General features: G+C 43.5%; 1 protein-coding gene and 2 long non-coding RNA genes across 4 annotated transcripts; all 3 read left to right on the forward strand.

Moving 5' to 3' along the window:
- The first annotated feature begins 686 nt into the window (after positions 1-686).
- On the forward strand, positions 687-2,454 carry LOC125771222 (uncharacterized). 2 transcript variants are annotated; one of them, XR_007419276.1, is made up of 4 exons: positions 696-815; positions 883-1,016; positions 1,115-2,017; positions 2,114-2,454. It is a non-coding gene; the product is annotated as an uncharacterized LOC125771222 (long non-coding RNA). The 2 variants fall into 2 exon arrangements; XR_007419275.1 differs by having other exon boundaries at positions 687-1,016.
- Positions 2,455-5,318: 2,864 nt separating this feature from the next.
- LOC125771135 (DE-cadherin-like) lies at positions 5,319-9,756 on the forward strand. Its single transcript, XM_049441486.1, has 2 exons — positions 5,319-6,138; positions 6,448-9,756. The coding sequence occupies exons 1-2, from the start codon at positions 6,040-6,042 to the stop codon at positions 9,595-9,597; spliced, it is 3,249 nt and encodes a 1,082-aa protein (XP_049297443.1). The 5' UTR covers positions 5,319-6,039; the 3' UTR covers positions 9,598-9,756.
- A 2,438-nt stretch (positions 9,757-12,194) lies between these two features.
- LOC125771223 (uncharacterized) lies at positions 12,195-12,640 on the forward strand. Its single transcript, XR_007419277.1, has 2 exons — positions 12,195-12,416; positions 12,512-12,640. It is a non-coding gene; the product is annotated as an uncharacterized LOC125771223 (long non-coding RNA).
- Positions 12,641-14,378: the final 1,738 nt, after the last annotated feature.

Below are 14,378 nucleotides of genomic sequence, written 5' to 3' on the forward strand. Positions count from 1 at the left end.
ACGAATCCATTGCCTGTGGTTCGGTGTGGTCTGCTTGCTGGCATTTGAGGTTAATACATCTTGTGAACTTCTTGAACTCGATTCATATTCCACCAGGGTGTGTAAGGTTTACTAGGAGGACCACTAGGAAGGTCTTCGTTGGATAAATTGCAGTTTAATGTGTAGTACATTATTCTAGCTTTTACATATTATCAATGAACTAAATCGTTTCACACGTATGTAATGATAAAACATTTACCAAAGAAGTAATTGAGAAATTCTATTAGAGAAGTCTTATTATCAAATCATCGTTTTTTGGAACTTTTTTTTTATTTTTAGTTTTGCTTATATAAAGATCTTTATTCATTCTAAACAGAACATAGTTGACTTAGTAAGATAATTTAAAAAAAATATTGCCAATATTTTTATTTTGTGTCAGCAACCCACTTGGCAGAAATCGCATGAGAGGGAGGAAATTTCTCGATTCTCGCTACCTTCGAGAATACTTTCGAGCGATCGTGCGACAAACTCTCACTCCACCACGCTACCTCACTCACACACGCTCCCATATTTTATGTAAACCCTCACCGCAACCTGCGTCACCAACCCACCCCACACCTGAACGGTCCCATACTCGAAGTGTTAGACAATTTTGGTTCCACACTTTGCAGCCTGTCGAGGAGTGTGGCACTATATTGTTTTTCGCTGTCTCCTTTCTTTCACTGGAAAATTGCTTTTGCCCTGTCTTTGGCGTATTCATATGAGTTTGGCCTTTGCTGGAGGCGGAGGTGTGTGCGCAAGCGTTATCGTGTTTTGTGAAGTGATTCTTTGCTCCGGTAAGTAATGTGAAAACTAGTGATTGTGATAAGTGAATTAATTCTATTCCTTGTGTTTTGTGCGTAGTGAATCCCATCGAGTCGATCAGCTGATGGAAAGAGTTTGGCCGTGAAGCGGAAAGGGTGAAGCCGGAGTTAAACCGCAGGATGACAGGACAAATCACATCGAGAGAGAGTGCTGAATACTCGCCGTCTTGAGAGGTACGCATTTTAACACTCGAAATGAGTTAAAGAAAAAAAAACAAAGTGTAAAGATTTCTCATGTCTCTCCGTTTTTTTTTTCTTCTATATATTTACAGAAACCTCTGCCGAACATAGGAACCCCATCCCACCGTCCGCTTCGCAGAACGCCGGCAGTTTTTTTTACCTGTTCGTCGCATGATGAGCGTATGTGCAATAAAAAAAGGGATCGTATGTATTTCCTGGTAATTATTTCGTTGACGGTCGTGGTGTGTTCGGGACGAGGGTGTCCCGAATGCAGCAATAGGAAAGAAAGGGAAAGCGAGAAAGAACAAAAAAGCGAAGGAAAGAACGGGACACACTGAAGCTTATTAGGCTACCAACGCTTATTATAAATAAGCCTGCAAGCTTGCAGGCTATATACAACCCACTTGGCAGAAATCGCATGAGAGGGGGGAAATTTCTTCATTCTCGCTACCCCTGACCCTCACTTTCGAGCGATCGTACGACAAACTCTCACTCCACCACCCTACCTCGCTCACACACGCTCCTATATTCTATGTAAACCCTCACCGCAACCTGCGTCACCAACCCACCCCACACCTGAACGGTCCCATACTCGAAGTGTTAGACAATTTTGGTTCCACACTTTGAAGCCTGTCGAGGAGTGTGGCACTATATTGTTTTTCGCTGTCTCCTTTCTTTCACTGCAAAATTGCTTTTGCCCTGTCTTTGGCGTATTCATATGAGTTTGGCCTTTGCTGGAGGCGGAGGTGTGTGCGCAAGCGTTATCGTGTTTTGTGAAGTGATTCTTTGCTCCGGTAAGTAATGTGAAAACTAGTGATTGTGATAAGTGAATTAATTCTATTCCTTGTGTTTTGTGCGTAGTGAATCCCATCGAGTCGATCAGCTGATGGAAAGAGTTTGGCCGTGAAGCGGAAAGGGTGAAGCCGGAGTTAAACCGCAGGATGGCAGGACAAATCACATCGAGAGAGAGTGCTGAATACTCGCCGTCTTGAGAGGTACGTATTTTAACACTCGAAATGAGTTAAAGAAAAAAAACAAAGTGTAAAGATTTCTCATGTCTCTCCGTTTTTTTTTCTTCTATATATTTACAGAAACCTCTGCCGAACATAGGAACCCCATCCCACCGTCCGCTTCGCAGAACGCCGGCAGTTTTTTTTTACCTGTTCGTCGCATGATGAGCGTATGTGCAATAAAAAAGGGATCGTATGTATTTCCTGGTAATTATTTCGTTCACGGTCGTGGTGTGTTCGGGACGAGGGTGTCCCGAATGCAGCAATAGGAAAGAAAGGGAAAGCGAGAAAGAAAAAAAGCGAAGGAAAGAACGGGACAAAATAAAGCTAATTTTTTGGCTTCCCGGCTTATTATAAATAAGCTTGGGAGCTTCCATGCTTGCAAGCTTGCATGCTCGTATGCAAGCGTACATACACCCCGCCCCCTATACCCGATTCCCCCACCCCCGCGAACGATCCACGAACGAGGCTTACTAAGTTGCTAGTAAGCCTTTAATAAGCCGGCTAATAAGCCGCAATGTCGTACGACTTTTGCCAAGTGGGAAGCGTACATACGGCATACGCCCCGCCCCTGTACCCGATTCCCCCACCCCCGCGAACGATCCACGAACGAGGCTTACTAAGTTGCTAGTAAGCCTTTAATAAGCCGTCTAATAAGCCTCGATGTCGTACGACTTTTGCCAAGTGGGTTACTAAATGGGCACCCACTTGGCAAAAGTCGTACGACATCGAGGCTTACCCACTTGGCAAAAGTCGTACGACATTGCGGCTTATTAGCCGGCTTATTAAAGGCTTACTAGCAACTTAGTAAGCCTCGTTCGTGGATCGTTCGCGGGGGTGGGGGAATCGGGTATAGGGGGCGGGGCGCATGTACGCTTGCATACGAGCATGCAAGCTTGCAAGCATGGAAGCTCCCAAGCTTATTTATAATACAGGGTTTTTCTATTCAGTTTAGACTAGCCGCACACTTTTTCCTGCTCTGCGCACTTGGTTTTTGACGCGGGTAGGCAAACAAACACGCTGCTTGCTAAAAATCAAGTACGCCGAGTAGGAAAAAGTGTGCAGCTAGTCTAAACTGAATAGAAAACCCTGTAAGCCGGGAAGCCAAAAAATTAGCTTTATTTTGTCCCGTTCTTTCCTTCGCTTTTTTTCTTTCTCGCTTTCCCTTTCTTTCCTATTGCTGCATTCGGGACACCCTCGTCCCGAACACACCACGACCGTGAACGAAATAATTACCAGGAAATACATACGATCCCTTTTTTTATTGCACCTACGCTCATCATGCGCAAGCGGTCGCTGGACGAACAGGTAAAAAAAACTGCCGGCGTTCTGCGAAGCGGACGGAGGGATGGGGTTCCTATGTTCGGCAGAGGTTTCTGTAAATATATAGAAGAAAAAAAACGGAGAGACATGAGAAATCTTTACACTTTGTTTTTTTTCTTTGACTCATTTCGAGTGTTAAAATGCGTACCTCTCAAGACGTCGAATATTCAGCACTCTCTCCGATGTGATTTGTCCTGCCATCCTGCGGTTTAACTCCGGCTTCACCCTTTCCGCTTCACGGCCAAACTCTTTCCATCAGCTGATCGACTCGATGGGATTCACTACGCACAAAACACAAGGAATAGAATTAATTCACTTATCACAATCACCAGTTTTCACATTACTTATCGGAGCAAAGTATCACTTCACAAAACACGATAACGCTTGCGCACACACCTCCGCCTCCAGCAAAGGCCAAACTCATATGAATACACCAAAGACAGGGCAAAAGCAATTTTCCAGTGAAAGAAAGGAGACAGCGAAAAACAATATAGTGCCACACTCCTCGACAGGCTTCAAAGTGTGGAACCAAAATTGTCTAACACTTCGAGTATGGGACCGTTCAGGTGTGGGGTGGGTTGGTGACGCAGGTTGCGGTGAGGGTTTACATAAAATATGGGAGCGTGTGTGAGTGAGGTAGGGTGGTGGAGTGAGAGTTTGTCGCACGATCGCTCGAAAGTGAGGGTCAGGGGTAGCGAGAATGAAAAAATTTCCCCCGTCATGCGATTTCTGCCAAGTGAGTATTTTATCGTTATTCGCTACAGTTTGTTGCCAAAAAAGTCAAATTATGTACACCAGCCAACTTGTTCCCGCTACAAGAAAAAACTGATAAGATTATTCAGTTCTGTCATTCTTTTTATCAATGACGAAACACTATTATCAATTCTGCGAAACAGTATTATCTCCCTTAAAAATTATTGCAAAACTGATATATATACATTCATACATTCATATATATTCATACGTTTCAAGTCACTCACGTTGTAAACTTGAAGGGTATTGAAAGTCATTTAGGAGCTATCACAAACTGTAAGTGTATTCAAAAGAAACATGATTATTGTGAGGGAGAGCCGCGTGATCGACACGACACGATGATTATTGTGTGGTTGAAACTTACTTTGTAACATTTAGTGTTGTTCAAAAGAAGTGAAGAAGAAAATCTAACAAAGTGGTATAATAAGTGGTTTAACCGGCTGGCTAAACGCGCATAGTGCGACCATACAAACCATTGTGGTGTATCGTAAAGGTGAAACCGTGAACAACCAAGACTTCTAGGAAGCAACCTTTTTGTTGACCAAAAGCAGAGCTTAAAAGACATATGACTCCAGATAGTCGAAGTCTTTACAGAGAAAGTATGCGTCTGAATATGCGAGTTTGAACAAGAGTTTGAACGAACATAGGAGGATATAGACTTTCTCGTAAAATAGAAGAAGAAGAAGAAAAATAAGAAGAAGAAGAAGGAGAAACAGCAAAAGAAGAAGAAGCAGAAGAAGAAGAAGAAGAAGAAGAAGAAGAAGAAGAAGAAGAAGAAGAAGAAGAAGAAGAAGAAGAAGAAGAAGAAGAAGAAGAAGAAGAAGAAGAAGAAGAAGAAGAAGAAGAAGAAGAAGAAGAAGAAGAAGAAGAAGAAGAAGAAGAAGAAGAAGAAGAAGCAGAAGCAGAAAAGGAAGAAGAAGAAGAAGAAGAAGCAGAAGCAGAAAAGGAAGAAGAAGAAGAAGAAGAAAAAAGTAGTAGAAGAAGAAGAAGAAGAAGAAGAAGAAGAAGAAGAAGAAAAAGAAGAAGAAGAAGAAGAAGAAGAAGAAGAAGAAGAAGAAGAAGAAGAAGAAGAAGAAGAAGAAGAGAAACCTCAAACGGCCACGGGAACTGAGTGACTGAGGAAGTTTGAGGGAAAGCAAAACCTTATCAACAAAACCATTTGCAATCAGTATGTCTTTATCTAGTTGTAGTAGGTCTAGTCTAGACCCAGGTACAATATTTACGAATTTAGATACGTTATCTATACGGACGTCCCTAAAACTTGACGAAGCGAAGAAGTTTGACATCGATAGGACTTAACCGAGTGTGGTAATTATAATATTTTCGATATTTTGAAGAAATGTACGAACTTTAAGAAGAATCTCAGTTTTAGACAAATAACATTAGATGTGATCTCTTTGGATAAATCTCCTTCATCTCTACTTCAATGATTTTAACCGAAAACCAATCCCACGAAACAGCTAAACAGATACAATTTTTTTTTCATCAACCCATGCTGAGTTGTCGACCAAATGCTAAGGCATGTCAAATCATCATTGAATTTTGGTAATGCAGTTTAGGTTTCATAGAAGTAATATTCACGTAAAATTTACTTCTTTTAATTGTTAAGGCAATGTTAGAAGGTTTCGTCGTCCTGTGATGTAGGCTAATTTTGAGAAATGAATATTTTATACTGAAGTTCAGTTTCAAATTAATTAATTAATTTTTCATTGAAGCTTACTACAATGACTTATTGCTAATTTTATTTCATTACAGAATTGAGCTCGTGTTACAATATTACAATTTGAAGAATTCGTGACGACAAATGCTGATTCATGAAAAAGCGGGGCACGTTGTCTATTTATTCCCGCCATACAGGAGATTTATCAACACGGACAGGCCGTTCTACCTGAAAAGAAAAGGAAAAGAAGAACAATATAGCAGATTTCGCTATGGCGAACCAATTGCACTGCTTCATTTTGGTCATCACGGTGTTGTTGGGTTTCTCCAGCTGTAGCAGTGTATCGTCTGCCAAAACAGTTAATAATACTGTAAGTACAAACCACAAACCAAGATTCCAAGATTGTGCAAATTATAAACCAACGTTGAAAAAAGAACAGCTAACGGGTACACCTGTTTTTCGTGTGAACGCCTCTGCCGAACAATCGCAAACTATACAATACAGCATTGTAACCACGCCAGGTGACCAGGAGTTTTTCAGCATTGACCAAACGACTGGTCAGATCGTTTCGGCGTTTGTTTTCGATCGGGATGCCCTTATCCGAGACCAGGAAATGTATATTACGGTACGAGCGACTAACATTGTGTTCCCTAGTCTATATGATGTTTGCATAATCAAGGTAACTATTCTGGATATCAACGATAATCCACCGATATTCGATAAAGACATCTATGAAGTCACCGTGACGAAAGATATGAAGCAGAACCAGTCCGTGATTACAATTACCGCCACAGAAATCGATGAAGGTGATAACAACGTCATTCATTATGACATTGTACAGGAAGGCGACGATAGCAGCTACTTCGAGATTGATAAGAAAAATGGGTTGCTCATGTTAACTAAGTCTATCGACCGCGACCTAGGACAATTTTACGCGTTCCATGTCCGGACGTATAACGAAAGCTTAGAGGAAAACAACAAGCGACAAACAGTAGTTAAAGTAATAGTTCACGTGGTTGACTCTACAAATAGTGCGCCGTACTTCATCAAGATGCCATTGGCACCCGTGATATTGAATGAAACGTTTCAGGATTTCAACAAGATTCTGGCGGAATTTGAAGCAGTTTCCAACGTTAATGAGGAAAATATAGTAATATATCGGATATCTTATGGAAATTATAAGCAGGCATTTCTATTGGAGCAAATCAACAATACGGCTTACATCAAACTTGGTAGAAGACTTGATTATGAAATGGCAGCACAATATATGCTCACAGTACGAGCGACGAACTCTCTTGGACTAAATGCAGAGACATTTTTAAGGATCACGATCATGGATGAAAACGACAACACCCCTGAGTTTATAGGAGAAACAAAAGGAACAGTTCTAGAACATCAGCTGCCTGGAACATTTGTAATGCAAGTGCATGCTCGGGATCGTGATGGCACGGCGCCCAACAACGTTGTATCCTATCGACTAAGGAGTAGCGATGAACAGTTTTTCCAAATCGATAGTGAAAAAGGCATTATCACGACGCGGGAGGAATTCGATCGTCAGACAAATGATGCTTACATAGTGACAGTGATTGCTGAGGATAGCTCACCGTCTGCGTTATTTAACAATGGGGAACCCAATACTAAGACACAACGGTTATTGATTCGAATTGTGCCAAACGAAAGAAGGAACGACTACAAACCGCAGTTTAAGCGAAAAATATATGCCGTGGACTATCTACCAGAAAACGCCACCATCAACACGAGAGTGGTTAAAGTCACGGCCTATAGCCAACAACTAAATTCGCATCTAAAGTACAGCATTGTCAAGAATAACGTGGCAAACGTGTTTAAAATCGACGAGAATACAGGATTGATTTCGGTAAACAATCACTTGTTAGACTACGAAACAATTCCGGAATATAAATTAATCGTCAAGGCGGATGACGGCCTCTTCTATAATACTGTGAGCGTATGGATCAGGATTGGAAACGTAAAAGATAACACAGAAGAAGTTGAGAATCTTCCTCCGGCTGCAATGGATGACGAAGACCAAAATAAATCACCATTTCTTCGGTTTGACCACGAGGACCAAAAAGAGTATGAAGTTCCCATCAAGAACATCGATTCAGCAGTGATTGATGACGAGAATGATAACAAGATGAAACAAGCTGAGAGCCATATAGTTGTCAACAAATACAAAGGAATGTTATCTGATATGAATATAGGCCGTGTATATATCATCGATTCAGATGATTGGGATTTGTCTGACAAAACATTTCTTTGGGACAAGGCGACAAGTGCAGAAACTTTGAAGTTTTTCAAACTGAACAATAACACCGGTATGATAACAATGTTGAAAGATATATCGTGCGGTCAGTATAATCTTCGGTTCCACGTGACTGAAAAATCGGACCACTTTTCTCCACACCATGTATCAGCTAGAGCAACAGTGTTGGTGAAGGAGATCTCCAAAAAATCCGTAGCCCAGAGCGGATCAATCCGATTTTACAATGTTACGGCAGATGATTTCGTATCTCAAACACCGGGTCATCTCAGGACACCTCTTAATCGACTTCAGAACAGCATTGCAACCATTCTAAAAGCCAGCCCAAACGATGTGGACATATTCACGATCAACAATCGAAAGCTCGCCCAAGGTACTTTCCTGGACGTGTTCTTTGCCGTCAGCGGTAGTGTTTACTCAACCTCCGAGCTCCTCAATAGCGTACTAAGCTTTCATCTCCACCGATTGGAGGAAGACGTCGGATTTCCGATTGAGATGATAGGCATCGACGAATGCGAGTTGAAAACTGGCACATGTGAGCAGTCGTGCAGGAATAAGGTGTATGGATCGTCCAAACCAATCGTCATCAACGCCAATGCAAATTCGTTTATAGGAATAACTGCATTCGTACAGCTGGTATGCATTTCGGATACATCGCCATCACAGCTCGCATGTTTGAATGGAGGCACGCATATTGGTAATAGGTGCATATGTCCAAATAGTTTCGATGGTCCACATTGCGAAATGATAGACATCAGTTTTAATGGCAACGGATACGCCCTTTTCTCAACGATCATCAGTGACAATATTGCAAACATTAGCGTTGAGATGTTACCTCAACAGACGGACGGTTTGGTGTTGTACATTGGACCTATGAGCTACAATACGCGTGTTACAACACAACCATTTGTTGCATTGGAGATCGTTGACGGTAGATTTGTATTGCTGTTGGACGATGGAACTGAAGCGATCCGAATCGAGAATCAACAGGTTATCTCCCAGAACGATGCATTGGCATTGGATATTTTGTTTAAGCTTCAGTCTATTGAGATGAGTCTAGTCATAAATAAGTTGATGATTAGTAGGAGTCGATACGTATATAAAGATTTCAAAGGAGTTCTAATTACTAATGGGCATGTACAGTTAGGAAAGACAGCAATCGATTTGAATAAGCTTGGGTCACTGTACAACTGGACGTACATGCCACAAACAAGAGGTTACAGTGGTTGTTTGCGTAATCTCACAATAAATGGGCACACGATAGACTTTCAACAGACGATTTTGACAAAGAACATGGATCTTAGTTGTCCATGGGCCATTGCCAGTGAAGCAAACTTATGGAACATTCTTATGGTTGTTACTGCAGCAACAATTCTTTTGACTGGTATTTCAATTGTATGTTTTTCGTTACGGTCCAAGCTGAAAGTTTTAACTGGAAATTACGAACCTTTAATCTGCACGAAGAAACTACGCAAAGTTTCGTTGCCGAAACCGTGCACTGGCATGCACGAATCAAATTTGATTCCAATTTCAAATAGATTGGGCTAGAAGCTATTAAGATGCAATTCCTGTACTATCTGAAACCCTGCTTTCTCCGCTATGTTGTCAGTCTTAACAACGTACGTTTTGACGACATAGGATGCCATCTTTGTTTTTAGTCTTAATCTAACTTCCTTTGAATAAACACGTTTTTGGTTGCATTCTCAAGCACCGTGTCTGTATTAAATATTTCCACTGAGAAAATTCAATAGGTTATGGGCCCAGAGCTCGTCTCGGAAAGCTTGTGTTGAATAAACCTGTGTTTGAAGTAAGAAAAATGACGGATCGGGAAATGGAGCTGCTTCGTAGTATTCCTTTGTTTGATGGGGCGAATTTTTCATCGTGGAAGTTCCGGATGCTTACCGTGCTGGATTAGCAGGAATGCGTCCAACAGGAGATGGAAGAGGTCGAGGAGCTGCGTATCCGGGTGGATGACAGCGAAGCCATCAAGAAGCAGAAGAACATCTAAATTGAAAAGCGGAGGAAACGGGACCGCAGATGCAAAACGATGCTAATTTCCCGCATAAATGACACCCAGCTCGAATATGTGCAGGATCATCCAACTACAAACGCGATTTGAACAGCTCTACACAAGATTTTCGAGCGAAAAAGAGAAAACTCTTTTATTTGCGGCACGATAGCAGTACTAAGTTACAGGATCATTTTTTGTTATTTGATCGGATTGTGCGCGAATAGCAGTAGAGCAACAGGTGCGCAGATAGACGATATCGACGTGGTGTGCCATTTATTGATGACGACGGGGCTGTCAACATTAGTGACAGCTTTAGAAACAATGTCGGAGGACAACCTAACTGTAGAGTTTGCCAAGTGTAGGCTGGTCGACGAAGAGATCAAGTTGGTAGGAAAAGACATTAATGTGACTGTCACTAAACGAGAGCCCCATGAGCCTGCTGCGTTTGTAGGAAAACCGATCAAAAGGAAGAAACTGAAATGTTTTTCTTGTCATCGAATTGGTCATAAAGCGACCGAGTGTGCAGATCGTGAGAAAAAGAAGAAAACGACGAATGTTCATGCAACGGAAAATAACATTGGTGTCATATGTTTCATAGCAGGCAATGATTGTAACGAGAAGAAGATTGTTTGGTTGGCAGATTCCGGAGCGTCGGATCATATAACAAACGATAGGAGTCTTTTCGTTGAATTGAAACCTTTGAAACAAGCAATACAGATTACTGTTGCGTTAAATGGACAATCCGTGTCGGATGCGCCGAAGCTATGATGGCGAGCTTGAGAGAAGGAAGTTTCCGTATATCTTCCGGTGCCGGCATCAGCGAACTGGAGCTTTGGTAAGTACAATCGTTTATCTACAATTAGAATAATTTACTAGGTGCGCAAATAAATAACGGTCGTTTTTTTCATAAGTTTATTTTTACTCGTGGTATTTTTATTTGTGGAAATTGGGTCAATCCAAATCTTCTTCTTCTTGGCTTAACGACCTTACAGGTCACGCCGGCCATTTCTGGCTTATTAGACTTATTTTTACCTTGGGAATAGCATTGTCCGTTACGCGGCACCATCGTGGGGACGGACGCTTCTTCAGAAGGACGTTCACCGGACCACGGTTCAGAGGGCGCACCGCACAGGAGTTCTTCGAGTGGCCAGTGCCTTCCAAACGGTCTCCTACGATGCCGCTTGCGTGGTCGCAAGCACTATCCCGTTAGTCCTCCTCCTAGAGGAGGACATCCGCTGCCACGACGAAAAGGTAGCGAGAGGAAGTCCAGGACCAGACATACGAAAGCGGCAAAGGGAAGAGACCATGGGACGCTGGCAACAACAATGGACAGCCGGAGCGGGGCAGCCGAGATCGCCGGGGATGAGGACGAGGAGAATTATCCCGGACATTATGTCCTGGGTAAATCGCAAGCACGGAGAAATTGATTTTTATCTCTCTCAACTCTTTACAGGGCATGGGATTCTCCGGAGCTACTTCGTCGAAAAAGGCATCCTCGACGGCTCGCCAAACTGCCCGGTGTGTGAACACCAAGTGGAAGATGTCGACCACGTAATGTTCCACTGTCCACGGTTTGCTCGAACCCAACACGAGATGCAGCAGCAGAGCCACACCCGCTTGACGATAGAAAATCTTGCAGCGGAAATGTGTGCCAACAGCAACACATGGGAAGCAGTCCGGACCGCCGCAAGGACCATCTTCAGAAACCTCCAAGTGAGATGGAATGAGGAAAGTCCACCTACGGCCAGACGGAGACGACAACCCACTTGGCAGAAATCGCATGAGAGGGGGGAAATTTCTTCATTCTCGCTACCCCTGACCCTCACTTTCGAGCGATCGTACGACAAACTCTCACTCCACCACCCTACCTCACTCACACACGCTCCTATATTCTATGTAAACCCTCACCGCAACCTGCGTCACCAACCCACCCCACACCTGAACGGTCCCATACTCGAAGTGTTAGACAATTTTGGTTTCACACTTTGATGCCTGTCGAGGAGTGTGGCACTATATTGTTTTTCGCTGTCTCCTTTCTTTCACTGCAAAATTGCTTTTGCCCTGTCTTTGGCGTATTCATATGAGTTTGGCCTTTGCTGGAGGCGGAGGTGTGTGCGCAAGCGTGATCGTGTTTTGTGAAGTGATTCTTTGCTCCGGTAAGTAATGTGAAAACTAGTGATTGTGATAAGTGAATTAATTCTATTCCTTGTGTTTTGTGCGTAGTGAATCCCATCGAGTCGATCAGCTGATGGAAAGAGTTTGGCCGTGAAGCGGAAAGGGTGAAGCCGGAGTTAAACCGCAGGATGGCAGGACAAATCACATCGGAGAGAGTGCTGAATACTCGCCGTCTTGAGAGGTACGCATTTTAACACTCGAAATGAGTTAAAGAAAAAAACAAAGTGTAAAGATTTGTCATGTCTCTCCGTTTTTTTTTCTTCTATATATTTACAGAAACCTCTGCCGAACATAGGAACCCCATCCCACCGTCCGCTTCGCAGAACGCCGGCAGTTTTTTTTACCTGTTCGTCCAGCGACCGCTTGCGCATGATGAGCGTAGGTGCAATAAAAAAAGGGATCGTATGTATTTCCTGGTAATTATTTCACTTTCGTGGTGTGTTTGGGACGAGGGTGTCCCGAATGCAGCAATAGGAAAGAAAGGGAAAGCGAGAAAGAAAAAAAGCGAAGGAAAGAACGGGACAAAATAAAGCTAATTTTTTGGCTTCCCGGCTTATTATAAATAAGCTTGGGAGCTTCCATGCTTGCAAGCTTGCATGCTCGTATGCAAGCGTACATGCGCCCCGCCCCCTATACCCGATTCCCCCACCCCCGCGAACGATCCACGAATGAGGCTTACTAAGTTGCTAGTAAGCCTTTAATAAGCCGGCTAATAAGCCGCAATGTCGTACGACTTTTGCCAAGTGGGAACAACGACGGCGGAACACGGAACAAATGGGACAGCAACAGCTGCCGCCGTGACCGCACCAAAGGATGACGACAACGGAAGCAGCAGCAGCAGCAACGAGTAACCAGAGCAGCAGCAGGAGCTAGACCCCACCGGAAGTAGCGGCTACGGACGGGCGGAATTAAGCAGCAGCAGCGGAAGGAAGGCACGAAGCAGCAGCAGCAGCTGAGACAACTAGGACGAATGACGCAGTAGCAGCATTGGAAAGCAGCAGCGCGTCAACAGGATGGGTGCATCGCACAAACGTTCCTGCATGGAGTACTACGCACATCAAGCGCATCGGCAGGGTTCGGATCAGGTCGAGGAGTGGTTTAGTTAGGGTCCCATCGGCTGCCGGGTCCGCTTCACGGGCCCAGCGTCACGATGAATCCCACATAACCCACCTCGGAGGGATTGGTTTGTAGCCGCAAGCCGCCCTTCGAGGTGGGTACCTTTTGAAGGTTCCCTCCCCGTTAACAAAAAAAAAAAAAAAAAAAGACTTATTTTTACCACGTAGCCGGATAGTCAGTCCTTGCTACGGGAGGACGGTCCGGATGGGATTTGAACCCGGTCCGGCCGTGTGGACTGGCGCCGTTTATCACATGCACCACCGGGCCGCCTCAATCCAAATATTGGCCATTATTATTTATTACTTTTTTCCACCTATCGGGTAAATCGCGGATTCCTTTTCGGAAAAATGATACGTTTTTCGACGCAATCCAACCAATTCTGGCTATGTTCATAGGAGGAGAACTACTGGTCGGCTATTCCATGTGTCAAGGATCGGAACAGATGGGAATCCGTTGGTGCCAGATCCATTGAATACGGCGGGTGCGGTAAAACGTCCCATTTGAGGGTATTAAGGTAGTTGTTCACAGGTTACGCAACTTGTCGTGGCGTGATGAGTATTCTGACTGTTTTTCACGCAGTGCTCGGCTTCAACTCATCAATTGTTTCCGGTAGCGTTCACCAGTGATCGCTTCAGAAGTTCGTAGTAGATGACGCCGACATGGTCCCACCAAATATTCTTTTTGCGATCTCGCTTCGAAAATCACAGCGGACGCTGTGTACTCCCTGGCCTTTCTATAGCAAGAAGCGAAAACACTTTTTGTTCTTATTATTGTGATTTCCGTGATCACTTGAATGTGATTTTCCGTTACCATGAGGTAATCACAAACCATCCGAAAATCGTTTGCTCGCAGTATGTTTCCGGTATTATAATATTATGTTCACATCCCGTGTGTTATGAATTTGGATTACGTGTCCGTCGTGAGCGATCTATGTTCAAACAAATGCTCATTTGAATCGATATCAACCGTTCGGTAGATTGCGATCGATGAATCCCACTGCCCATGTATGGTGGGTCGGTTTTTAAGG

Source organism: Anopheles funestus, chromosome 3RL (genome assembly GCF_943734845.2).
Source record: "Anopheles funestus chromosome 3RL, idAnoFuneDA-416_04, whole genome shotgun sequence".
In the NCBI taxonomy this organism is placed as follows: Eukaryota; Metazoa; Arthropoda; class Insecta; order Diptera; family Culicidae; genus Anopheles; species Anopheles funestus.